At 57.9% G+C, this 27,117-nt stretch overlaps 1 protein-coding gene across 1 annotated transcript; it reads left to right on the top strand.

Moving 5' to 3' along the window:
• On the top strand, positions 1-26,405 carry NOTCH3 (notch receptor 3). Its single transcript, XM_059389261.1, has 30 exons — positions 1-176; positions 2,698-2,776; positions 6,317-6,459; positions 6,539-6,877; positions 6,967-7,089; positions 7,175-7,408; positions 8,014-8,169; positions 8,263-8,448; positions 9,107-9,220; positions 9,628-9,741; positions 10,304-10,537; positions 10,635-10,745; positions 11,223-11,415; positions 11,492-11,643; positions 11,863-11,976; positions 12,434-12,589; positions 13,566-13,791; positions 14,215-14,416; positions 14,555-14,708; positions 15,146-15,330; positions 15,882-16,014; positions 16,101-16,358; positions 16,439-16,557; positions 16,903-17,468; positions 18,862-19,194; positions 20,659-20,828; positions 20,913-21,135; positions 22,100-22,184; positions 25,017-25,179; positions 26,225-26,405. Exons 1-30 carry the CDS (start codon positions 59-61, stop codon positions 26,311-26,313), a joined length of 5,472 nt encoding a protein of 1,823 aa, XP_059245244.1. The 5' UTR covers positions 1-58; the 3' UTR covers positions 26,314-26,405.
• The last annotated feature ends 712 nt before the right edge of the window (positions 26,406-27,117 follow it).

Genomic DNA, 27,117 nt, shown 5'->3' with positions numbered 1-27,117 from the left:
GCGCCCGGAGCCCAGGGAAGGAGGGAGGAGGGAGGAGGGAGGGTCGCGGCCTGCCGCCATGGGGCCGGGGACCCGGGGCCGCCGCCGCCGCCGTCGCCCGATGTCGTCGCCGCCACCACTGCCGCTCGTGTGGGCACTGCCCCTGTTGCTACTGCTAGCGGGGCCCGGGGCTGCAGGTGAGGGGCTGGGACCTAGCGGGCGGGACTGGGTGGGTGGGTTGGGGGAGGGTAAGAGCGGAGTTTAAGGACCCCCGAGTCTGGGACTGGGGAGCTGGTCTAGAAGACAAGGACTAGAGCGGGGGCAGGGAGCAGGAGCTCGGGGGCTACGTGCCAGTCCCGGGGGGACAGGGGCTCAGTAGGGGGAGGGGGCAGGTCCCCAGAGGTCCGAAGAATAGGGGTCCCGGAACGATCAGAGTTGCGGATGAAGGGACCCAGGGATGAGGGACTGGAAGCTTGAGGTGCGGGGATCAGGGACGCAAGATCGGGGGGACCAAGAGTCTGGGGCTTGCTCCCAATGCACGTCGGTCTGCAGTCTTGGGAAAGTCACGATTGATGCCCAATACCCCCAGGTAGGGGACCCCTCGCACAAAAGCCCCCCTACACACCCAGGGCTGGCCTGGCCGGGCGGGGGACGGGGAGGGGGCGCGAAGTTCTCGGAGCTCCGAACTCGGGGAAAAACTTCTCAGGCCGGAGCGCGGCAAGACCCGGAGCCGGAGTCGGAGCTGGAGGCACATCGGCGCCCGCGCCCCTTTCCCCGCCCGCGGCCCCGCTCCCTCCCCTGGCCGCAGGGACCGGGAGGCCACGGGACCCCGCCCCCGCGAGGGGAGGAAAGGGAGGGCGGGGGGCGCGAGCCCACGTGCTCCTCTCCAGCTCCAGCGCCCCGTCTCCGCAGCCCGAGCCCCTCCCCAGCCGGCCGGGGCCCCCCGCCCCTCCCCCTCCCCGCTCTCCCTTCCCCCGCTTGGGACAATGGCCGCGCCGTCTAGACACCCCCTCCCCCCCCGGGCCGGCCTCGCGCTTTCTTTGCCAGACAAAGCGGTACGGGCGGCGGGGCCTGGGCGGGGGCTGCGGGGGCGCACACCCCCAAGGGAGGCCTGGCCGGCGGAAGAGGGACACTGGCCGAAAGCCCCTGGCCCTGGGTCCCAGGGAGCCGCTGTGGGGCTCGGCGCTGGGAAGGAAGGGCCTGCACCGCCCAGCCGGGTGCCCGACGGGGCAGGATGGGGCAGGAGCTGCCGCCCCCGCGGGGCCAGCGCGCGCACACACACTTGGCCTGTCACACAATCTGTGGCACACACAGCCCGGGGTCACACAGGCAGCTAGAGACGTGCACACACACACGCACACGCAGTACACCCGCCCAGTGGATATGCAGCCCGCACACTAACATACTTGCACATACAATTGCACATGTTCATACACACCAAGGATCAGCAGCCCAGAGCCTTGTACTCGCTGCCTGCCTACATTCAGACACACACAGATCCAAGGCATGCCTGCACCCAGTGTAACACATGCAGAGAGGCACACCCAACCCATACACAGACACACCTGAGAATACACTAGACCCAGAGACACACAGCTGTGTACCATATGAATAGGGCTCACGTGCATGGGCACCCGTGCACACATAGATGGCGCAGGCATTTGTACACGCATGTACTTCGAGCACACGCACACATGGCTCACATGGCCTGCTGTTCATTGAGGCCGGCAGTCTGTGTCACATGGCTCCTACTGTGAGTTCCCAAACACCCACAGGCCCTTGTCTGGGCGGTAGTGTCCTGTCTCTCCCTGTCCCCTGAGGAAGGGGACACATGCCATGTTGTCCTCTTCGCGTGTCCAGCTCAACTTATGTGTCTCTCCCTCTCTCTCTCTGTACTTCTCTGCCTTCTCTCTGTGTCGGCTGCTTCTAGTTTCCTTGTGTCTGTCTCTGTTTTTCTCTGTCTCTCTCCGTCTCTTTCCATCTCTCCATCTGTGACACACACACACACACACACAGAGGTCCCACACCTGCCGACATACGCAGTTCTCCACTAGCTCACACCCAGCCGCGTCTGGCACAGACCAGTCTGGCAGGACAGTTAGACTGCCACGCCCCAGAGGGACACAGCCCTCAGGGATGAGGACGCTGGACCGGGCAGCACATGCCTACTGCCAGCTGCCCCTCCCTTCAACCCACACTCTATCCCTGCAGCATCCAGTGCTGGCTGGGCGTGGGGTACAGGCCTTAGCCCCTCTCACCAGAGTACCACACAGCTCTGCCCAGCTGGCCCAACATCAGGCCAACAAAGACCCAGGGGCCCAGGCCTCCTCGCCCCTGCCCTCTCCATTACCCTGGGATCTGGGCACACAGCCCCGGACCTCCCTTCAACGCTCAGCACCCTCACTTCCTGCCTCTGCACCCCCCATTCTGGCAGCTTCCTGAGTCCCCACATCTGGCACAAGTCAGCACCTCCTCCTGCCCGCCCCTGCCTTGTGGTTCCCAGGGCTTGAGCTGGCAGGGACAGCTGCAGCCCCAACAGCTGGAGCCGGGGCGGGGGGCCGTGGGAACTGGGGATGCGGGGGCTCCATGCACCCACAGAGACACCCCCAGCCCGTTGCAGCTGTTGCCTGGGGGAGGGAAGGATGGACTTTGTCACTCTGAGCTGGGGTTCCTGGGTGCCTGACTGACCCCCCCCAATTTTCCTTTGCCCCCACACAGCACCTCCTTGCCTGGACGGAAGCCCGTGTATGAATGGAGGTCGTTGCACCCAGCTGCCCTCCCGGGAGGCTGCCTGCCTGTGAGTGCCTGGCTCTGTGCCATCAGTGGGTCCTGTGTGGGGAGGTAGTCTGTCTTCTTCCCTTGCCTCTGTGTCCACCACCAACGCCTCTACCACTTCCTACATGTGTATGGCTCGGGTAACCTCTTGTTCCCCATTGGAATTGAGCAGGGTTAAGAAGTGAGGAAGGTTAAGAGCAGGGGCTCTGCAATTTGCCTGGCTGGGGTTCAGATCCCACATCGTGTTGCTGACTGCCTGGGACCTAAACCCTTTAAGCTTTGGTGTCCTGGTCTGGAAAACAGGCACATTAAACCCCACTTCACAGAGTTCTTGGCTGCCTGAGGTAATGTGTAAAGCCTCTGATGGAGGTAGTTATTATTCAATCAACAGATCTTCAGGGACCAATGGCTTGGCAATAGTGGGCACACCAATTGCATCTTCCCATGTCTCGACCTTTAGTGGCGGGCATAAAGGGGGCTGGAATACAGCTCTGCAATGCCACTTTCTTGTTGTGTGACCTTGGGTTAGTCACTTCTCTCTGGATCTCAGAAATAGGGGCACTTCCCCCTGGCTTGTGACCATGAAGGGGCTAAGAATTCAGTTGTTAGATAATATAGGGAAAGGCAGAGGGTTGACGTTGCTGAGCAGAGGCTGGGAAAGAACTGAGCAGAGGGAGACAGAACTCAGTTTGAATTCTGGGCTCTGGGATACCTTGAGCAAGTGCTTTGAGCTCTCTGAACCTCAGTTTTTGCATCTGGAAAATGGGGCAATCATAGTCCCTCTTTAATGGGGTTGACTATAAAGATTAAGAGACCCTTCATGGGATGAACTCAGTGTAATGCTCAGCGAGCAGTAAGTGCTCTATAAATAGGGAAGAAGATGATGATGAAGATTAGTAGGGGCACAGGTAATACGTGCCATAAAGGTGAACGTCTCAAGGTTTTGGGGAAATGGGTAGGTCCTTTTATAATATCTGTTGTTAGTAATAGTAGCCATTGATTGATTCATTAATGTATTCATTTATTCAACAACAAATTGAATGTGTGTGCCAAGCTGGGCGGGTCTGGGGTGACTTTTGATCCCGGAGAGCCCCTTTGAAGTTACACACGCGCTTTGACTGGAGCCCACTGGGGCTCACCCAGGTGGGGACTTAGCCTTGCCGAGCGGGTTCCTCGGGTTAGGAGTCTGCGTTGGTGGGGGTGGGGGAAAGTGTGACCTTATCTGGAACCACTCACCTGGGAGGCGGAGCCGCGGGGCCTGGCGCCTGCGCAGTGGAGCTCAGCACCTGGAATACTGCCGACAGGTGAATGCAGCGGCGGCTGCTCCGCCCCTCAACAGGTGAATCACCAGCGCGCGCGGCGGCCCGGAGCCCGGATTCCCCGGAGTGGAGCGGGCTGTTCCGCGAGCTGGGCCGTGAGAACCACTCCCCACGGGCCCCCCAATCTCCTTCAAGGTTCCAAATACTCGTGTCTTTTCAGGAACGTCCCAATATGTCACTTCCCCACGAATCCCCCCTTAGCCTCTTCCTCAAAGTAGCCTTCCAAGGCAATGTCTCTGTCTCCCAGTTCTCGCCGCACCCCCTCCCCTCCCCTCCCCCGCCCTCCCCTCTCCTCCCCTCCTACCGACCCCCAACCAAGAGTGTTCTTCCCCCTCTCGGCTCCCCCAAAGCCCTGGCTGCGAGGCGGGGCGCGGGCGGAGGCTGGAACCGGCCCGACCGGTCGGCGGGGGAGCGGGGCGCAGAGCGTGGGAACCCGCCCGGGGCGTCGGGAGGGGGCCGCGCGGCCGCGCCCAGCCTGGCGGTGGGACCGGCAGTCCCCCGCGCCCGGCGCAGCGCGCCCTCTCTCGGCCCGCAGTAGTGACGGACGTCCTCACCCTGCGGGGCTGTGGGAAGGGGGCTGGGAGCCTGGCCCTCCCTTCTCAACACCATTGGCACCCCTGCCCTGCCGTGCCCCGGCCTGTTTCGCTGGGGGCCGGGGTGGGGGATCTTGTGGGTGACGCTAGGAACTGAGTCAGCTGCCTGAGGTTAGCCCCAAGCGGCTGGGATGAGCTAGAGGGAGGGAACGCGCCAGGGGTGGGCAGCGTCGGGGCGGGACCTTGGACCCTCTTGCCAGTCTAAACCCTTCCCTCCCACCCCGCCAGTGTCCCTCCGTCCCTCCTCTGCCTCCGGAGGTTTCCAGTCTTAAGGCCAACCGCCTAATTTCCTTCCTACTCAAGGTTTTCTTGGGGAGTTTGGGGAAGGGGCTGCAGGCGGGAGGGCTCTCTCCCAGTCAGAGGGCACCAGCACGGCGTCCACCTCCTCCTCCCAGTGGCAGGAAGGGATGTCTGAGTTACACTCTCTCTCCACATGAGAGCTACCCGTCTGTGAACTGAGCTGTGGATTTGGGTCTGAATGTTTGCCAGGCCAGTATGTGGAACTGGCTGTCCTGCTGTGTTATCTGTGTATGTTTCTGAGTCTCTCTGTGCCAGAGTGGTTGTCTTCTGGAGTCTGAGACTTTGCATTTGCTATTCCCTCTGCCTGGAAGGCTCTTCCTTACACAACCCCATACCCCTCTCCCTTACCTTCTTCAGTCCAAAAAGACCATGTTTGCCTGCCTTCCTTACTCATCTCCCTCATCCTGTGTCCTAGTTTCCTGGCTACCATAACAAACCACCAAACACTGGGTGGTTTAAAGAAGAGAAATTTATTCTCACAGTTCTGGGGGTGAGAAGTCCGAATTCCAGGTGCTGGCAGCCCCGCCATCTGCAGGGCCTTTCCAAGAGAATCCTTCCTGGCCTCTTCCATCTCCTGGCAGCTCCAGGAGCTCCTGGGCTTGTGGGTGCAACACCCTGTGTCTGCTTCTGTCTTCCACTTGGCCTTCTCTTCTTTCTCCCATATCTCCCTCGGCCAGTGGATTTGGGGGCCCATTTGGAAAATCCAGGATGATCTCATCTTGTTATCTGTCACTTAGTTACCTCCACAATAAGGTCAGAATCACAGGTTCTGGGACATGGGCATTTCTTTCCTGGGGCCATGACTCAAAACCCACTGAACTGGGGTGCCTGGGTGGCTCAGTGGGTTAAGCCTCTACCTTCGGCTCAGGTCTTGATCTCAGGATCCTGGGATCGAGCCCCACGTTGGGCTCTCTGCTCAGCGGGGAGTCTGCTTCCCAAACCTCTCTCTATCTGCCTGCCTCTCTGCCTACTTTTGATCTCTCTCTGTCAAATAAATAAATAAATAATTAAAAAACAAAACAACAACCCGCTGAACTCTTCATGGCCCTTACCACCCCATGCTGGCATGTTATCTCATTCATGATTTGTGTATCTTCTCTTTGCCCAGCTTGGTTGTGAGCATAAAGAGGGTGGGGATGACTTTTAATGTGTTTGCGACTGTATTCCTATTGTTAAGAACACAGTAGTTAGTCAGTGAATGTTGGTTGCATGAATAAACGGGCGTGCCTGATTGTTGGGCTACTTGCATGTGTATTTCTTGCTGTCACGTGTGTGTATCTCTGTGTCTGGGATGCTTCTGCCTGGTACCACCCTAGTACTTCCCTAATACTAAGCTATCTCTGCCTACAGGTGCCCGCCAGGTTGGGTGGGTGAGCGATGCCAGCTGGAAGACCCTTGCCATTCGGGTCCCTGTGCTGGCCGGGGCGTCTGCCAGAGCTCCGTGGTGGCAGGCACCGCCCGGTTCTCCTGCCGCTGCCCCCGTGGCTTCCGAGGTAAGGGATGGTCTGGAGGGAAGCCCAAGCCAGTCAAGCATGTGAACAGCCCAAGCTCACCCTCTTCTGGTCCCTCTAGGTCCCGACTGTTCCCTACCGGACCCCTGCCTCAGCAGCCCCTGTACCCACGGTGCCCGTTGCTCGGTGGGGCCCGATGGCCGGTACATCTGCTCCTGCCCGCCTGGCTACCAGGGCCGCAGCTGCCGAAGCGATGTGGATGAATGCCGGGTGGGAGGGCCCTGCCGCCACGGTGGCACCTGCCTCAACACACCTGGTTCTTTCCGCTGCCAGTGCCCAGCTGGCTACACGGGGCCACTGTGTGAGAATGCTGCCGTGCCCTGTGCCCCCTCACCGTGCCGTAACGGGGGCACATGCAGACAGAGTGGCGATCTCACCTATGACTGTGCCTGCCTTCCTGGTGAGGAAGCTGTGCCCTGGGGAGGCAGCAGGAGTGCAGGGACAGCGGGCCGCCTGGCAGTGACGGTCTTTGCTTTCCTCCCCTGCTAGGGTTCGAGGGCCAGAACTGTGAAGTCAATGTGGACGACTGTCCAGGGCACCGGTGTCTAAATGGGGGGACATGTGTGGATGGCGTGAACACCTACAACTGCCAGTGCCCTCCTGAATGGACAGGTGAGCAGCAGGGCTGAAGAGAGCCAGGTGGCAGACCTTGGGTGGGTGTGCAGCGGGTGTGGACTGCTGTGTCTGTGTGCCACAGGCCAATTCTGCACGGAGGATGTGGATGAATGTCAGCTGCAGCCCAACGCTTGCCACAATGGGGGCACCTGCTTCAACACTCTGGGTGGCCACAGCTGTGTGTGTGTCAATGGCTGGACCGGCGAGAGCTGCAGTCAGAATATCGATGACTGTGCCACGGCCGTGTGCTTCCATGGGGCCACCTGCCATGACCGTGTGGCCTCATTCTACTGTGCCTGTCCCATGGGCAAGACTGGTGAGTGGCTGTTTTCCTTATAGGGAGCAGGGAGCCATTGATGGTTCTATAGTGAGAGCAGGGATGGAGTCTGACTTGAGTGTTAGAATGATTTGGGGTACAGGGTGAGCCTGAGAGGGGTCTAAGGAGATGCTGGCCCACAGTCCAGGGCAGGAGCCATGGGAATAGAGAGCTACCTGTGACTGAGAAAGAGATGGGACCTTTGCAAGCGGCCAGGGTCAGGGAAGGTGTTTGGGAGGGGGACTTGGATATGGAGGACAGGGCGAGTCAGGCAGAAGATACCGCAGCGGCAAAGACTTGAGAGTATGTAATTAGAAAAGGAGTCAACATATTTTAAAACAGTGTGTGGATGTTTCCAACTCATTTTCGAGTGGTTCCGAAATACAACAACAACAACATGAAGCTTATGAGAGTTGAATCTAGGTGGTGGGCGTGTGAATCAACTTTGCTGTACATTTGAAAATTTTTATAATAAACAATTGGGGAAAATAGCTCCTAAATACACTGCACGTTGATAGAAACAAAAGACAAAACAGTATGTGGCGGATGTGAGACCTTTGGCAGAGCTGGAGGGTCCCTCCCGAACTCTGCCAAACGTCTTCCAGGGCTTCTATGTCACCTGGATGACGCCTGCGTCAGCAACCCCTGTCACGAGGATGCTATCTGCGACACGAACCCCGTGAATGGCCGGGCCATCTGCACCTGTCCACCAGGCTTCACCGGCGGGGCGTGTGACCAGGATGTGGATGAGTGCTCTATTGGTGAGGGGGGGTGTGTTGTCTGAGGGTTGGGAGGGAGGGGAGAGGTGGATCCTTAGCCACCCACACTCACACTGGCCTTGCTTCCTCCTGCAGGCGCCAACCCATGTGAACACCTCGGCCGGTGCGTGAACACACAGGGCTCCTTCCTGTGCCAGTGTGGCCGTGGCTACACTGGCCCGCGCTGTGAGACTGATGTCAACGAGTGCCTATCCGGGCCCTGCCGCAACCAGGCCACATGCCTTGATCGAATAGGCCAGTTCACCTGCATCTGCATGGCAGGTGCGTGGCGGGTGTGGCTAGGGCGGAGCCTGAGGCTGGGGGCGTGGCAAGGGAAGCCTGCAGGTCACGACACCTCCCTCCCCCTTTCCTGGTGAAACTGTCTGGAATGGAACCCTGAGATGAGGTGGAGGCTGGGCCAGAGTAGCAGCTTTGTGCATGGCTGGGGCCACGGTCAAAGGGAGTCTGTAGAACCTCCGATGGGCTGGGACTGGAGTCTGTGCCTTAGGACCCACTGGGCGGCGGGAGATGATACGAGGGCCGGACCCGGAGCTGGAGTGGGTCAAGGTGGAGCCTGCAGACAGTCTTGCACTAACCCTGAGATGTGATGGAGGCTGGGCCCAAGGTTACGTGGGTGCTGGGCCTGGTACCCGAGGACCCGGTAGAGTGTGAGGACTGCAGAGGGAAGAGAGTGGTCTGAAGGGAAGGCCCATAGGGAGGCTCATAAGCTTTGGCCGTTGGGATCCACAGTTGGGTGAGGTCCATCAAAAGGTCAAAAGCTGAATCTGGGATTGGCCCTGGGGGGTGGGGATGGGGAAGGCCAAGCAAGGCTCAGAGGAACCGTCGTCTTCGGGTAGGAAAGGGATTACCTTCCCATGTGCTCTCCCTTTAGACCAGAAGCTAACCCGCACTGCCCTAACCCCCCTCCCTCACTCCCCAGGCTTTACAGGCACCTATTGTGAGGTGGACATGGATGAGTGTCAGAGCAGCCCGTGTGTCAACGCTGGGGTCTGCAAGGACAGAGTCAACGGCTTCAGCTGCACCTGCCCCTCGGGTGAGGACCCTGGGCCCGGGAGCCTGAAGGAGACAGGTCCCTGCAGAGGCAAAGGCTCTAGGGGAGCCCTCTAAGACCATGTTAGTGGATAACTTTCATAACAGAAACCACGTGCTATGAAAAACCTTGAAATTAATTTAAAACCAAGTTGGGGTGCCTGGGGGACTCCGTCGGGTTAAACCCGATTCTTGATCTCAGCTCAGGTCTTGGTCTCGGGCTTGAGTTCAAGCCCTGCGTTGGGCTCCACACTGGGCATGGAGCCTATTTAAAAAACAGACAACACACACGCACATTAAAAACTAAGTAAATGATCATCCCACTCATCCCACCCAAACAAGGCAGGGCTGGCACGGGGTGACGTCTCTGACCCTATCTGGGCCTCTGCCCATCCCACTTCCCACCCTAAGGCTTCAGTGGGGCCATGTGTCAGCTGGATGTGGATGAGTGCGCGAGCACACCCTGCCGGAATGGAGCCAAGTGTGTGGACCAGCCGGATGGCTATGAATGCCGCTGCGCAGAGGGTGAGAGAGGGCCAATGACAGGCCAGCAAGAGTCTGGGGGTGGACAGAGGGGGGCCAAGGCAAATAACAGTCTTGGGGACAATTTGGGGGCAGGGCTACAGCAAGGCAGGACTCGAGAGAGCCAATGACAGAGCCAGGGGGTGGAGCCAATGATGGACGTAAGCAGTGGTAAGGCTAGGAGTGGGGCCAATGGGTCTGCCAGAGAAGGGGTGCACTTTGGTAGAGGGGGAGTGTCCAAATCCCCCTACACCCAGGCACTTCCCATGTGTCCCTATTTCCAGTCCAGAGTGGGAAGTGAGGCGGAACAGGGCCGATAGGGTAAAGACTGGAGGAGAGGTTGCGGTTGGGGATGGGATTTATCTGTGCAAGTGTCTTGGCCAGGGGCGGGCGAGTCCTGGAACTTGTGGCTAGAGGGAGTCAAGGGGCGGGGCCTGAGTAGAGCCCACGTCCTGTTGGCTAGATGGGCAGGGCCTGAGGTAGAGCTGGGCGAGGATTGGTCCGAGGCCACGGCTGCGGGCAGAACCTTGGCAGGTGGGTGGAGCCTGACCCTCTGGTCCTCCAGGCTTTGAGGGCACGCTGTGTGAGCGCAACGTGGATGACTGCTCCCCGGACCCGTGCCACCATGGGCGTTGTGTGGACGGCATTGCCAGCTTCTCGTGCGCCTGCGCCCCGGGATACACAGGCACACGCTGTGAGAGCCAGGTGGATGAGTGCCGCAGCCAGCCCTGCCGCCACGGAGGCAAATGTCTAGACTTGGTGGACAAATATCTCTGCCGCTGCCCTCCTGGCACCACAGGTGGGGCTGGAGGCCGGGTTGGGGCAGGAAGGGCACAGAGGCTTTGGGAATGGTGCCCCTGGCGGGACTCAGTGGTGGCCGTGTTCCCCCTCCCCAGGAGTGAACTGTGAGGTGAACATTGATGATTGTGCCAGCAACCCCTGCACCTTTGGAGTCTGCCGCGATGGCATCAACCGCTATGACTGTGTCTGCCAGCCTGGCTTTACAGGTGGGCAGGTGGCTGCCATGGGAACAGGGTCTTTATAGGCTGAGAGGGTGAGGATGAAAGTACTCTGTTCTTAGTTGAGTTTGCCCCTCTCTTTGCATTTGCTTGTCCAATGAGATTGTCCACACTTAGCCCTGAGGTTGTGCTCTCTCCCACTGGACTGAGGTTGTCCCCATATCAGCTCAAGGTTATCCTGGAACACAGATGAGGGTCCAGTCTCAGGTATCGTGTTTCTGCATAGGGCCAAAGTAATCCTTGGTGAAAATGAAGGTGATTTCATGGAAGTCTGGGGACAAGTATGATCTGGGGGCAGCTCTGGGTTGAGGCGCTGGCTGTCTTAATCTGTACAAGAGCTGATGTGTTATGAAGGTGAGATTGGTCTTGCTCGAGGGTGTGGCCATGCTAAATGAGGCAAGGTTGCCTTTCCCTGTTGGCACCATCGTCCTTGTCCTGGGATGAGGTTGCCTTCGTGCTCTCCAGGGCCCCTTTGCAACGTGGAGATCAACGAGTGTGCGTCCAGTCCGTGTGGTGACGGAGGCTCCTGTGTGGATGGGGAAAATGGCTTCCGCTGCCTCTGCCCTCCTGGCTCCCTGCCCCCACTCTGCCTTCCTGCGAGCCATCCCTGTGCCCAGGATCCTTGCAGTCATGGTGTCTGCCACGATGCGCCCGGAGGGTGAGGACTCTCCCCGACTCCTGAACCCTTGCTGTGTCCCTGCCCATGGGCATGCCCTGACTGCCTTCCCCTCCAGGTTCCGCTGTGTGTGTGAGCCTGGCTGGAGTGGTCCCCGATGCAGCCAGAGCCTGGCTCGAGATGCCTGTGAATCCCAGCCCTGCCGGTCTGGTGGCACCTGCACCAGTGATGGAATGGGCTTCCACTGTGCCTGTCCCCCTGGTGTACAGGGTGTGTGTCCCCACGTTCCCACCCCAGGCTCGCCCTCCCCACTTCTTCCTGCTCATTTCCTTTCTGCTCCACTCCCCCTCCTCTGCATTTGGCTTTTTTCCCCTTTTCCTCCCCTATCCTCCCCGGGAGATTTGGAGGTGGGTAACAAGGTGGGGACCCTGGAAGGAGATGGGGAAGAGGAATCTGTCGAGACTATCTCACTCTGCCTGCCCACCACAGGTCATCAGTGTGAACTGCTGTCCCCCTGTGCCCCGAACCCCTGTGAGCACGGGGGCCACTGCGAGTCTGTCCCTGGCCAGCTGCCTGTCTGCTCCTGCCCCCCTGGCTGGCAAGGTACATCACCTGCTTCTTTCTCCTCCTCCTCACCTCCTCTGCACCCCTGCTGCATAGTGGGTGGTGCTGGGGACCCAGAGGGAAACATGTCCTTGGCCCTATTTTTTGAGGGGGCTTCTTTTTAGGAAGGGACCAACCTGAACACAGACACTTGCAACCGTGTGGTCGGTTCTGGAGAAGATGAAGGGATACGGGAGTGGGGAAGCTAGGATTCAGGCCGAGGGTTTGGGGACAGCTCCCTGGAGGGGCAGACCTCAATCAGAAAGCCTTCACTACCCACTGAAATAAGGCAAGGCAGTTTAGGAACAGCATGTGCAAAACAGCCAGAGGCAAATGGCCACACACTTTGTTCTTGTATTCACCCCCTCAGCCTTCCAGTTCTTCCTGAGGGCCAGGTACTCTCAGGCCCTGCCCTGCCCCCTCTAACCCTGGATGTTACCTCGCTCCTCATCCCTAGGCCCACGATGCCAGCAGGATGTGGACGAGTGTGCTGGGCCCTCCCCCTGTGGCTCCCATGGTACCTGCACCAACTTGGAGGGGAGTTTCAGCTGTACCTGCCACAGGGGGTATAGTGGGCCTTCCTGTGACCAGGACATTGATGACTGTGACCCCAGTGAGTTCAGAGGAGATCCGGGGGGGAGGGAGGAGCTGCTCTAGTGAGCACATTCCTCAAGCCCATACTATGTGCTCAGCACTGAGCTTTCTTGTTCACTCTTCTCTCACTTTCCCCATTTTATTCTTGAAAACTGAGGTCCCAAAGAGGTTAGGTGGCTTGCCCAAGGTCACGAAGGGAGAGGGATGAGGTGGGATCTGAGCACAGGTCTGTCTGAAGCCTGTAGGCTGCCTCTGGCAACAAGCAAATTAACGTTATGTGGAAAGTATGACATGATAGACCCCGAGTGAGTGCTCCAGGAGCACTGTCTGAGAGGCCAGTAACGTAAGCCACATATACACATAAAATTTTTCTAGTCGCCACATTGAAAAAGTAAAAAAAAAAAAGTTAAATTTAATATTAAGAATATTAATATAATAAATAAATATATAAATAAATAATATCAATAAATAATAAATAAATATTTTATTTAAACATTTAAAGTGTTATTTTAACATGTAATCAATATCAAATTATTGAGCTCTTTTACATTCATTTTTGTTTTTATATGAAGTCTTCAAAATCAGAAATCTAGTGTTTATTCGACTCTTATAGCCCATCCCAATTTGGGTCAGCCACATATCAAGGGCTTACTAGATACACGAGGCCAATGACCACTCTACTGGCTAGCACAGGTCTGGAGGCCTTCAGTGCTGTGCCCAGGAATTGAATAGACACATCTAGCAGCATGTGCTTGGCAGCTCAAAGGGACCTTTTGGCTCCCCCATCTCTCTCTTCCTTGCACATAGGTGAGGCTTCCAGATAAGGGAGGGGATGAGGCCACAGAGGGGACAGAATTTGATCCCTCTGACCAAATGTGCCCCTCCCAGTTAAGCCTGGTTTCCTCTTGAGTTCCCTCTATGAAAGGCATGGCTGGGTCAGGTTGAGCTGATGGAGGGCAAAGTGTATGACCAGGGCTTCTCTCTTTGGACCTTAGACCCCTGCCTGAATGGTGGCTCCTGTCAGGATGGCCTGGGCTCCTTTTCGTGCTCCTGCCTTCCTGGTTTCGCTGGTCCCCGCTGTGCCCGAGATGTGGACGAGTGTCTGAGCAGCCCCTGTGGCCCAGGCACATGCACTGACCACGTGGCCTCCTTTACCTGCACCTGTCCACCTGGTTATGGCGGTTTCCACTGCGAGCAGGATCTACCAGACTGCAGCCCCAGGTGCGTGGGGTCCCTACTAGGAGCTTGGGGACCCTAGCATGGGATGGGGTTTGGAACATGAGAAGGGGTGGGGACAAGAAGAGGGTTCTTGGCTTGGCACGCACCTCACAGCTCTGATCTGTGATGAGCAGTGTCCGGGAAGGGTTAGGGTTAGGGCATCTGTTTGGAGGTCACCTTAGGGACTCTGGTCCGGAAAGGAGCGAGGCCAGGTCAGGGCGGGGCCTCCACATGGCTCCCACCGTAGCTCTGAAGTACTTGGTAAGTTGGGGCTAAGGGACAGGAAGGGGCAGGACCTCTGCTAGGGCTGCAGCTTCTTGTGGGGGGGGGGGGGCACAGAAGGGTGCCCTTTTGGCGGGGGGGGGGGCCAGGAAGGCGGGGCCTGCATGGGGGCGGAGCCTGACCCATTCCTCACTTCCCCTCTAGCTCCTGCTTCCACGGTGGGACCTGCGTGGACGGCGTGAACTCGTTCAGCTGCCAGTGCCGTCCGGGCTACACGGGTGCACACTGCCAGCATGAGGCTGACCCCTGCCTCTCTCGGCCCTGTCTGCATGGGGGCGTCTGCAGTGCTGCCCACCCTGGCTTCCGCTGCACCTGCCCAGAGGGCTTCACTGGCGCGCAGTGCCAGGTGGGCGGCGTCACCGGGGGCCTGCGGGAGGAATTTGGAGGGCTGGTCTAGGGTAGGGGCCTGCCTGGGACCCTGGAGAAGCTGGGGTGCGGCTCCTCGGGGGTCCTTGAGCGCTGACGCTGACAGCTTCCCCTCCAGACGCTGGTAGACTGGTGCAGCCGCGCGCCCTGTCAGAACGGGGGTCGCTGTGCCCGGACCGGGGCCACCTTCTACTGCCTTTGCCCCCCGGGGTGGAGCGGCCGCCTCTGTGACATCCGGAGTCTGCCCTGCAGGGAGGCTGCAGCCCAGATGGGTGAGGGGGAGCACAGAGGCTGGGTGTGGGGCTCCAGAGGGTGTGTGTGCACAGACTTCTTGCTAACGAGAATCCAGCAAAGCTATGGCAGAGCATATGGGCGGGATGGGGTGTGTGGCTGAGTTTTTGTGGATGTGTAATGTGGGGCAGCTGGCCAGTGCCAGGATGGTGGATGCCTCTGTCACCATGAGGTAGCTGGGATGACATCGTAGCAAGGATGAGGTAGCTGTGTGTGACTGAGCTAGGGTGGACAGCAAAGGTGTGGATATGTGTTTGTGTGACAGTGTCTGAGACCGTGCCAGTTTGGAGGGCTGACAACCCAGTGGGGTGTGTGTGAGACCCTGGTGACTGATGCCAGCAGGGGTGTTTGGTGATGCTGTGAGCGATGCAGTCAGGAAGGAGCCAATACGTGATTGACCCTGCTCTCCTCTGCGCAGGGGTGCGGCTGGAAGAGCTGTGTCAGACAGGTGGGCAGTGCGTGGACAAGGACAATTCCCACTACTGCGTGTGCCCAAAAGGCCGCACGGGCAGCCACTGTGAGCAGGAGGTGGACCCCTGCTCGGGCCAGCCCTGCCAGCATGGGGGCACCTGCCGAGGCTACATGGGGGGTTATGTGTGTGAGGTAAGGGGCACCCAGACTTGGGGAGAGGGGAGCTAGTCATGCTGTGTGTCTGTGACCTGGTGTGGGTGTGTTGCATGTCTGGTTTTTGCTTTTGTGTCTTTGGGTATAATCTTGTGGGTGTATTTATTGGTTGATCTGAGAGACTTTCTGTCTGTCTGGGTGTGCCTCTGTCTTCGGTTGTTTTCTAGATGTATCTCTGTATTCCTCCATATACCCTGCCCTTTAGGTGTGAATGCACATGCTGGTGTCCCAATGCATCTCTGGTTGTATGTGTCTTGGGTACATCTGGATGTTTCTCCTGTGTGTCTATCCTGTGCATTTGTGTGTGTGTGTCCTTCTGCACTGGCTGTGTCTCTAACCCTCTGTGACTGGGTGTGTTTCCTTGTACTGTGTGTGTGTGTGTGTGTGTGTATGTGTGTGTTTCTGTACACGGGGCATGGCTCTCTGTGTTGGATGAGACTGTAGGTCCTCTTGTTCTGTGATCTCTGTGTCTTCCTGGGGAGTATCTGTGTCCCTCTGGGCTTAGAGGTCCCTGTCTCACATCGCTGCAGTGTCCAGCTGGCTACACAGGGGACAGCTGTGAGGATGATGTGGATGAGTGTGCCTCCCAGCCCTGCCAGCACGGGGGCTTCTGCATCGACCTTGTGGCCCGTTATCTTTGCTCCTGCCCCCCAGGAACACTGGGTATGCCAGGGCCAGGGTTGGGGGACAGGATGGGAGGCTAGGTCTCTGTCCCCTCCTGACTTCCCCCCCATCCTCCCCTCCCCAAGGTGTGCTCTGTGAGATTAATGAGGACGACTGTGGCCCAGGCCCACCCCTGGACCAGGGCCCCCGGTGCCTGCACAATGGTACCTGCGTGGACCTGGTGGGGGGCTTCCGCTGCAGCTGCCCCCCCGGGTACACTGGTTTGCGCTGTGAGGCGGACATCAATGAGTGTCACCCGGGTGCCTGCCACGATGCACACACTCGGGATTGTCTGCAGGACCCAGGTGGGGGCTTCCGCTGCATCTGCCGTCCAGGCTTCACAGGTAAGCATCCGAGGCGGCTGCCCTGGGACCCTGCCTGTGTTCCTACCCTGTGGCTGACCCGCCAGCTCCTGCTTGTCTAGGTCCCCGATGTCAGACTGCCCTGTCTCCCTGCGAGTCCCAGCCCTGCCAGCATGGAGGCCAGTGCCGTCCCAGCCCAGGCCCTGGGGGTGTGCTGACATTTACCTGTCATTGCACTCCGGTAGGTCACATCCCTGTCTCTGGGAGAGGAGGGGGAGCATGGCCTTTTTGGAGGGCGTGGCTTTAGGGGAGGAGAGGTGGAAGGGAAGGGGGTTCCTGAGAAATACTGAAAATAACTGGAGAGAGAGAGAGAGAGAGACTGTGTGTGTGTGTGTGTGTGTGTGTTGCGGGGAGGCACAAGTTCGGAGGCATGGCCTGGGGGGGGCTGGAGGAGGGGCTTCTCTGCTAGGGGTGAGGTTGGGCGGGACCTGGGGAGATTGGAGGCTCAATCTTCCGAAGCCTTGACCCTGTCGTTCTTTCTCTCTTCTCCACCTTTCCAAATCCCTCGCTCCCTCTCTTTCCCCAGCCGTTTTGGGGCCCGCGTTGCGAGCGGGTGGCGCGCACCTGCCGGGAGCTGCAGTGCCCGGCGGGCGTCCCGTGCCAGCAGACGGTCCGTGGGCCGCGCTGCGCCTGTCCCCCAGGACTATCGGGGCCCGCCTGCCGGGGCGCGCGGGGGGCGCCTCCGGGGGCCGCCAACGCCAGCTGCGTGGCCTCCGCGTGCCTCCACGGGGGCTCCTGCCGCCCCGCGCCGCTCGCACCCTTCTTCCGCTGCGCGTGCGCGCCGGGCTGGGTCGGACCAAGGTGCGAGGCGCCCACGGCGGCGCCCGAGGCCCCGGAGGAGCCCCTGTGCCCGAGCGCCGCCTGCGAGGCCAAGAGCGGGGACAAGCGCTGCGACCGCGAGTGCAACAGCCCGGGCTGCGGCTGGGACGGCGGCGACTGCTCGCTGAGCGTGGGCGACCCCTGGCGGCAGTGCGCGGCGCTGCAGTGCTGGCGCCTCTTCAACAACAGCCGCTGCGACCCCGCCTGCAGCTCGCCCGCCTGCCTCTACGACAACTTCGATTGCCGCGCCGGCGGCCGCGAGCGCACCTGCAAGTGAGCCCCTCCGTCTGTCTGTCTGTCCGTCGTCCCTCGGACCGGTCTGTTCGACCGCTCGCCGGTTTGTGTCTTCTCCGTCCGTCGGCCCCACCTGCGCATCTGTGGGCCCTGCCTCTCTCTCTGCTGCTTCGCTGGCTTAATGTCAGTCCATCTTTAGACTGTCCGTAGGATGTCCACTCCTTCGCCCTCAGTTTCCTCGTGGACCCTGTCTGCCCGTCTGAGTGCTGTTGGTCTGTCTGTGCGGCTCATCTGCCCACCCATGTGCCACTGCTCTCTGTCCCTCCGACCACACACGACATGACCTGTCCGTGTTGTGTCTTTCTTTCTACCTGCGCACTCCATCTGCCTCTCCCCCTGTCCTGTTTGTCCATCTTTGGACTTTGTTCTGTCCATCCGTGAATTCCTTTCGTCCCTCAGCACACCCAAATGTCTGTCTACTTTTTTTTTTTTTTTTTAGATTTTTAAAGATTTTATCCATTCATTTAAAAGAAGGGAGAGCATGTGCGGAAGCTGGGTGAGGGGAGGGGCAGAGGGAGAAGCAGACTCCCTGATGAGCCGGGAGCCTGACGGGGGACTTGATCCCAGGCCCCTGAGATCATAACCTGAGCTGAAGGCAGATGCTTGACTGACTGAGCCACCCAGGTGTCCCTGTCTACACCTCTTCTGGTCCATTCTTGGACCTCATCTGTCCATCCCTCTGCTCTGCCTCTTTTGTCCCTCTGTCTGCCTAGAACGCTTCCCTCACTTTTATCTCCCTGTCTTTATTACCCTGACTTTCCTCCTCACTCACCGTGCCCCAGACACCCTGGCCTCTGCCATTTCTCAGATACCTTAGGCTTGGTTGCACCTCAGGGTCTTTGCACTGCACTGGCTGTTCCCTCTGCCAGGAATCCTCTGCCCTCAGGAAGCTACATGGCTCCTTCCTCACCTCCTTCAAGCCTTCACTCCAACAGCAGTCCCTTCTCAGTGAGCTCCTCCCTGGCCACCTCCAATACTTCCCCTGCTTTATTTTCCTCGTTAGCCTTTAATTCCCATAGTATCCTGCATATGTGTGTGTTTATATTCAGCTTTTTCTGATGTGTAATTGAAATGCTCTGTATTCTGCTGCTCATTCATCTCTTTCAATGCCTGTCTCTGCCCACTGGAATGCCTGCTGTCCCTGGGCGGGCATATTTCTGGATGCCTACAGCAGGCATCTGTCCATAGTTATTTGCTACTAGTTACTGAAGAAGGAACGGCTGGGTTTGCAGAAGGCCTGACACCTGTCGGATACATTCGAGCCCTCTCTGCTCTCACCGTCTGTACCCCTTGTGTCTCTGGAGTCTGGGTCCTCTCTGGGGCGTGTGCGGGGGTGTTGGACGATTCTGACCGCACTCCTCTCTTCCCCCAGTCCCGTGTACGAGAAGTACTGTGCAGACCACTTTGCTGATGGCCGCTGTGACCAGGGCTGCAACACGGAGGAGTGCGGCTGGGACGGGCTGGACTGTGCGGGTGAGGTGCCCGCCCTGCTGGCCCGCGGCGTGCTGGTGCTCACCGTGCTGCTGCCGCCCGAGGAGCTGCTGCGCTCCAGCGCCGACTTCCTGCAGCGGCTCAGCGGCATCCTGCGCACCTCGCTGCGCTTCCGCCTGGACGAGAACGGCCAGGCCATGGTCTTCCCTTACCATAGGCCGGGTCCTGGCTCCGAGTCCCGGAACCGGCGCGAGCTGGCCCCGGAGGTGATCGGGTGCGTGCTGCACTGGAGGAGCCGCGGGGGCCCTTGAGGGTGCTGGTCGGGGAGGGGAGGGTCCCCGCTCCTCAGGGCTTATGGGTTTCACTTCCCTTAACATCTTGGGGAGCCTTCTTGGTGATGTGACCTGCATGTCCCACCTTCTGCACCTCTGTCATCTGGGGCTGGGTCATTGTTTGCTTGGGGAGGAGGTGGCTTTGGGAGGGGGCTTGGCCTCCACCCACTATGTGCAGGTGCCACCCCCCCACCCTGCCAAGATGTGACAGAAGTGCCTCTGAATACCAGAAAGGGTCCTCTGGAGAGCAGAGTGGTTAAGGGCATGTGTAGTTTTTGCCTTTTTTTTGTTTTAGAAATGGAAAACAGAATTTTCCTGAGGGTGGCCTGGGAGGGAGGCCAGAAGGGAGGTGTGGCCTCTGAGCAGGCAAGGGGTCCTTGGCCAAGGAGGGCTGGATTCTAGAGATGGAGGGTAGGGGCTCTGACAGGGACAGTTGGCGTGGGGGAGTGGATGGAGTCTGGCTGACCTACCGGTCCCTGGATGCTCCCTGGGTGTGGTGATAGGGTCTCTGGGCAGCGGGGGCAGGGGTGTGTGTCTCACCCAGAAAAGGACACAGGGTGATAAACAGGGATCATAGGCTTGCAGAATCTGAGGAGTCTGGGGTATTGTAGAGGTCCCCCCTCCAGGAGACAGGCAAGGCTGAAGGCACAGATGAGAAAGACAAAAGGGTGTTGAAGCCATGGGAGGGACTCACAGAAGTGGAGACAAAAGAATGACTTGGGGACACAGAGACCCAGGGATTGGTTGAGGGAAATCAGTTCACAAAAGAGGAGAGGGAGCAGCCAGAGAGCTAGGATGGCATCTCAAGGTGAGAGGGAGTTTGGAGAGTCTGAGATGGGGATTCAGACGTCTGTGCCGCAAGGAAGGGTGCTCTCAGGAGAGAGGGAAGGAGGGAAGCAGGGGGAGGCAGGAAGGGGTCTCCGTCTGGCCTCAGTGCCATTCTTCAGGGAACTCTAGAGCGCAAATAACACCCCGAGTCAGTCGCCCCCTTGAGACCGGAGGGCCACTGTGTACACCCTGTATCAGCCAGTCCTGGGCTGAGGGCTGCCCTAAGGGGTGTCACCTCCCAAGTGAAGAGGTCGCCACTTTGCTGAGGTCCATTTCCTGGAGTAGAGGCGGCTGTCAGCTGTTAGAAGCTGGAGACTTGGGTGTGCACCGACGGCATCCACTAGAGATGTTGACGTGAAAACAGTGCCCACTGGATTTGTGGTCAGGGGACCCTGGTGGCCACAACAGGACTGGTTTCGGGGCGTTAGTGGGGTTCGGTGCCAGACTGGGGGCATGTGGGCCCTGACAACATGGTGAGAGGAGAGGGCTCTTCTGAGCCCCCCGGGGTCGGGGCTCCGGGCCTGGCTGACGGCAGGTGCGCCGTGGAACCTGCCTGTCCTTCCCTCGTATCCCTGCAGCTCTGTGGTGATGCTGGAGATCGACAACCGGCTGTGCCTGCAGTCGCCCGAGAATGACCACTGCTTCCCGGACGCCCAGAGCGCGGCCGACTACCTGGGAGCGCTGTCGGCCGTGGAGCGCCTGGACTTCCCGTACCCGCTGCGGGCCGTGCGGGGTGAGGCCCGGCCTGGTGGGTGAGGAGGGTGGCCTTGGGGCTCCGCGGGGGTGGAGGGGGCCGGGCCTGTGCTCGAGCCCCCCTGCTTCCCGCCCCCAGGGGAGCCGCTGGAGCTGCCGGAGCCAAGCGTGCCGTTGCTTCCCCTGCTGGCTGCGAGCGCGGTCTTCCTGCTGGTCATCCTCGTCCTGGGGGTCATGGTGGCCCGCCGCAAGCGTGAGCACAGCACCCTCTGGTTCCCCGAGGGCTTCGCGCTCCACAAGGATGTGGCTGCTGGCCACAAGGGCCGGCGGGAGCCTGTGGGCCAAGACGCGCTGGGCATGAAGTAAGGACCCTGGCCGCTCCCCGTGCCTGACTGTGGGGCCGCTTGGGAGCCCTTGAGCCCCCTGACTCTAACCTCTCATCCCAAGCAGACCCTAACTTCAGATTCCAGCCAGGACCTCAGGGCTCATCCCCTTAACAACTGACTGACTCGGTGATCCCTGGGGGCCACCCTGGACTCATGACCCTCTGACTTCTTTTCCTGTATCTCAGTTTCCTTGACCCCAACCCTGACCCTGACCCTGACCCCACCGTGACCCTGCCCTGATCCTGGCCTCCCGAACTTCACCGTGATACTCAAATTTGTGGGCCTCATGATCCCTGTCTGTACCTCAATCTCTTACTGACCCGTGGCCCTATCCTCTATGGCCCCCAAGTACCGCCTCTGGCTCTAACTCACCCTGACCTTTGACTTCATTCTGACCTTGGCACTGGGTCTCGCCTCCAACTCCCTGATGTGTCCCTCAAGACCTCCAACCCCATCCTGACCTAACCCCTGAATTGACCCCTCTCCTGTGACCTCATGACCTCCTGATTCCTACTACAACCTCCTTGATCCTGGCTTCATCTCTCACCTGTGGTGAGGATAACTCCATCCTCATGACTCCTGATGTCATCTTCTGTAATCCCTGCTGCATGCCTGTGACCTTCATCTATCCCATAGCCCACTGTCCTGACCCTGACCCCACTCCTTGCCCAATTCTACCTTAAGATCCTGGCTGCCACCCATCGTAACTTCTGACTATCCCCCACTGTGACCTTGACTTCATCCTACATCCCCCTCTTTGGACCCTGTATCTTGACCCTGTCTCCTGTGCCTACTGACCCAGGACCCCAGAACCCAGACCCAGACCCAGACCCAGACCTGGCCTCTGGGAGCTCTTCTCTGACCCCGCCCCCGATCCGCCTTTCAGGGTGCACATCCCCACTGTCTCCTCTCTCCTACCCCCTTTCAACTGTCCCCACAGGAACATGGCCAAGAGCGAGAGTCTGATGGGGGAGGTGGCCACAGACTGGATGGATACGGAGTGCCCAGAGGCTAAGCGACTGAAGGTGGTGCCCCTTTCTCTGATTCCTGCCCTCAGGGTCCTGGGTGGAGGTCCCGATGGCCAGGGGGAGAGTCAGGGGGAATCTCTGCTCTCCCCAGCTCTGGGGAACAGTCATGGCACCCGCCCCATCTTGCCCCTCTCTAGCCAGGCCTCTGCTCCCAGGCCAAGGTGGGATCTTCCTGGAGGGGAGCCCCCGGCCCAGAGAGAAACTCTGCTTTCTCTCTGCTGGGTCCAACTCTGTCCAGCGTGTGCAGGCCGAAAGTGCTCCTAGAGGGTTTTAAACACCATGTCCTCTGCTGGGGCCACACCCGTGGGGTCTTTGTTAGCTTGGGCTGCCGTTATGAAATACCACAGACTGGGGGACTTATCAGCAGATCTTTATTTTCTCACAGTTCTGCGGGCTGGAAGTCCCAAGGTCAAGGTGCCGGCAGGGTTGGTTCTTGGCGAGCTCTCTTCTGGGCTCTTTGACAGTTGCCTTCTCATGGGTCCACATGAACGCACGCATTCTTCTGTGGGCCTGGAGGGGGAGAGCCCTGGTGCTTCTTCCTTTTCTTACAAAGATATCAATCCTATTGCATTAGGGCTACACTCTTATGCTCTTGCGTCACCTTAATTGCCTCCTTAAAGGTCCCACATCCAAATATAGTCATGTTGGAGGTTAGGGCTTCCACATATGACTTTTGGGGGAGCACAGTTCTGTCTGTAACAGGTTCCTGCTAGCATTTCCTTCTACTTGCTGAATGTCTTGAACACACACAAGCATCTTATTTCATCTTTATGAGGATCCTATAAAGCAGCTATTAATATACACCTCAGTTCTCAGCTGCCTCTCCCTGCCTAGAGGCAGTTCTCAGCCTGCCTCTCCCCTTTATTTATGAGAGAGAGAGCGCGAGAGAGCGAGAGTGCACACACAAGTGGGGGAGGGGCAGAGGACAAGGAGGAGAGAATCTCAGGCAGACCGGGCTGAGCGTGGAGCCCATCCTGGGGTTCAGTTTCTCCACCCTGAGACTGTGACCTGAGCCAAAACCAAGAGTCTGTTGCTTAAGTGACTGAGCCACACGGGCACCCTTAACCTAGATTTTAATGTTCATGAAAAGAGACATATATTACAATCGACACCTGAAGAAATCTGTTCACCTCAGGCTTTTCTTTTTCATTCTTATCCCAAAGTGGATATTAAGTAGATAGTGCAATATATTTTTTTAAGCAAAATATGTTTTTATAAAGATTTTTTTAAAAGATTTTTTAAAGATTTTTTAAAGATTTTATTTATTTATTGGACAGACAGATCACAGTAGGCAAAGAAGCAGGTGGTGGGGGGAAGCAGGCTCCCTGCTGAGCAGAGAGCCCAATGCGGGGTCCATCCCAGGACTCTGGGATCATGATCGGAGCCGAAGGCAGAGGCTTTAACCCACTGAGCCACCCAGGCGCCCCCACAATATTTTTTTTTTAAGATTTTATTTATTTATTGGACAGAGAGATCACAAGTAGGCAGAGAGGCAGGCAGAGAGAAGAGGGAAGCAGGCTCCCCGCCGAGCAAAGAGCCTGATGTGGGGCTCGATCCCAGGATCCTGAGATCATGACCAGAGCCAAAGGCAGAGACTTTAACCCACTGAGCCACCCAGGTGCCCCTACAATATGTTTTTGATAGCATTTATTGCATTGCAGAATGACAGCGCATTATCCTGACTTTGCTAATGAGATGCTCAGAGCTCTAGTGTGATTTGCCAGCTGAGGGACAGCTAACCAGAAAGGGTCAGGGAGGATGAGACAACTGTCCATCATCTGGCTTTCCCCTTCCATGAAATTCAACTCTCTACCTGGGTCCTTAAGCGCAGGTCTGACTTGATCAGGCTGTGTTTGGTTCCTGAAGACTCTTAAATATCCTGGCAGGCTAGTTTAGAATACTCCGTCCTGTTTCCATAACATCACTATGCCTTTTGGACCCTGAGTCTGAAATTTATCAAGCTCCTGCCAGGGGCCCAGGTGCCATGCTTGTGAAGGGAAATCGGTGCATTTGTGTATGACTGTTCTGTCCTGATACCTTATGTTCATGTTCATGGTACTGAGTAGGAGTCCCACTTGGTACCCAGAGCATCTCTCTTGATTTTCTCTTTCTCTCCCACCCAATCACCCTTTTCTCAGATTAAAATTGATCCGTGAAGGACCACCCAGCCCCGCCCCTGCATTTCTTTTACCGGTGATTTATAGCTTCCAGAATGCAAGTTTTGCATTTCTTCTGTTAAATTTACTTTTAAATATTATGTTCTTCTTGATACTGTTGTCATGATATTGTTCCCCTAATTTCATTTTTGGTATGTTATGTCTCGTGTATAGAGAGGTGTGTTCTGACAGGTGCTATGCTCTCTGTCTCTTCCTTGATCACCTATCTTGGGTTTCTGGCCCTCCCCACTTCCAACCCAGAGTAAAATCCCTCTTCTTCTGGGGTGTCTAGGTGGCCCAGTTGGTTAAGCAACTGCCTTGGGCTGGCGTCATGATCCTGGAGTTCTGGAATCCAGTTCTGCACTGGGCTCCCTGCTCAGCAGGGAGTCTGCTTCTCCCTCTGACTCTCTGATCCCTCTCGTGCTCTCTCTCTCTCAAGTAAATAAATAAAATCTTACAAAAAAAAAAAAAAATCCCTGTTCTTCCTTTGAGGAGTTCTGAGCTCCAGCATGTCAATTTCCTGTTTCCGTAGGTATAAGAGAAGGAGGATATTCATGGTATTTTGGGACTGTGAGTGCATTTCCATGAGAGGAACCTGTGAGGGTGCTCAGACTGTCCCTCTAACTGTATCTCTCTCAACTCCTTGTGAGAGCCTTGGTCCTTGTGCCTCCAGGTAGAGGAGCCCGGTGTGGGGGCCGAGGATACTGTGGATTGCCGCCAGTGGACCCAACACCACCTGGTTGCTGCCGACATCCGTGTGGCGCCGGCCATGGCGTTGACACCCCCGCAGGGCGATGTGGATGCCGATGGCATGGATGTCAATGTGCGAGGCCCAGGTCAGTGACGGGGCCTCCCCGCCAAGGATGCCCCTTCCCCGTCCTGCTGCGAAAAGTTGCATCTAGGTCTGCGTTCTGGGGGAGAGTTGGCTGTGTCCAGCGTGCGTCTGTAGGGTTGTGTTTAATCAGGACTCTTGGTTGTGAGTGATAATAGCCCAGCTCAAACTAGGTGGAGTAAAACAAGGGATTTACTGGCTTTTGTAACCAGAAGCGTCATGGATTTTTGGGTCCAGGACGCACGGCCGCCCCCCTCCAGCCTGCGGAGGCGGTCCCTTGGTTGCGCGGTAGACACAAGTCTCACCCGCCTTATAAAACCTGTATTACCAGCGGCAACGGCAGAAGTTCCAGAATGACTTCTGATTGGATGGGCTAGAGTCACGTGCTCAGCCCTCAGCTAATCAGTATGCTCCGGGAGTTGGAATATGCAGATGAACTCAGGGGGCGGGGCTAAAGGCTCTCTTTGAGCCAGGGACTGGGTTTAGCGCTATCCAAGGCTGGAGGGTGGGGAATGGGGTGCGCGTGGCTCCCCTAACCAGGGCAAATGCTCACGCGGAATGTAGCAGATCACAGTATTTGGATCCTCTTGGATCCGTCTTTGCCACATTTCAGGGTAGTTCTCCCCCAGCTCATTTTGCTTTTGTTCCAAACGGCCTGCTCCTGTGGCTCTCTTTTGAAATTCCTCAAGCGACCAGGGTCTGAGCTGCCTGGGATCTTATGTCCCTGGAGTGGCTCTTACCCGGTGGGTGGGGGCGTGGGAAAGGCACAGCTCTTTCGCCTCCAGCAGTTTGAGGTACAGCTTAGCCTCCAGAGTCCCCCTTCAGGATCAGGCTGACCTAACCTCCTGGGAATTTGCCTGAGGCTGAAGGCTTGCTCCTCCCTCCCTCCTGGATACCCTCCTGCTTCCTGGATCCCCTCTCGTGACAAATCACGGAAGGGCTGCCTGTGAATCCTTCTCTGGGCTGGCTTCTGGGGTACCTGACACAGGTGTGTGTGCACGCGCCATTCCCTCTTGTGCTCCCATGTGTCCCATTTCCTCCTAATGCAGTGTCCTCAGTGGTATTCCCTGGAAAGGTCCCTGTGCCCACCTCCCTTGTGACAGACTCCTGGTCCCCACAGATGGCTTCACCCCACTGATGCTGGCCTCCTTCTGTGGGGGGGCCCTGGAGCCAATGCCCACCGAGGAGGATGAGGCAGAAGACACATCAGCCAGCATCATCTCAGACTTGATCTGTCAGGGAGCCCAGCTTGGGGCACGGACTGACCGCACAGGCGAGACGGCCCTGCACCTGGCTGCTCGCTATGCCCGGGCTGATGCAGCCAAGCGGCTGCTGGATGCGGGGGCAGACACCAATGCCCAGGACCACTCAGGGCGCACTCCTTTGCACACTGCTGTCACCGCGGATGCCCAGGGTGTGTTCCAGGTGAGATGCACCAATCCCTTTGGACTCTGGAGCTGGCACACGCATCAGACCTGGGTTTGAGCCCTCGTCCTGCAAAATACAGCTCTGTTTTTCTCATTTGGGAAGTGGCAATGTATCGTGGCTGGCAGGTAGCTGCTTCCCGAACTTTGTGGAGTCTAGGGGCTGTGGGGACTGGGGAATTCAGGGGACTTAGGGATGCTCCTGGTCCCTCTGTTAATGCCATGACCCTCCCTTCTGCATGCCTTCTCTTCTAGATTCTCATCCGGAACCGCTCCACAGACCTGGATGCCCGCATGGCAGATGGCTCCACGGCACTGATCCTGGCAGCCCGCCTGGCGGTGGAGGGCATGGTGGAAGAGCTCATTGCCAGCCATGCTGATGTCAATGCCGTGGATGAGCTCGGTAAGCTGTGGGGAGTAGCAGTGGGTGGAGGCTTTAGAGGGTGTCCCTTGGGCCCCGACTGTCATGTATGTTATGTGAATTAGGTGAATTACTTTGAGACCCAATCACTGAAACT

This window comes from Mustela nigripes, chromosome 2 (assembly GCF_022355385.1).
Source record: "Mustela nigripes isolate SB6536 chromosome 2, MUSNIG.SB6536, whole genome shotgun sequence".
Classification (NCBI taxonomy): domain Eukaryota; kingdom Metazoa; phylum Chordata; class Mammalia; order Carnivora; family Mustelidae; genus Mustela; species Mustela nigripes.
Note: the sequence above shows the minus strand (reverse complement) of the source record. Positions and strands in the feature narration are given on the sequence as shown.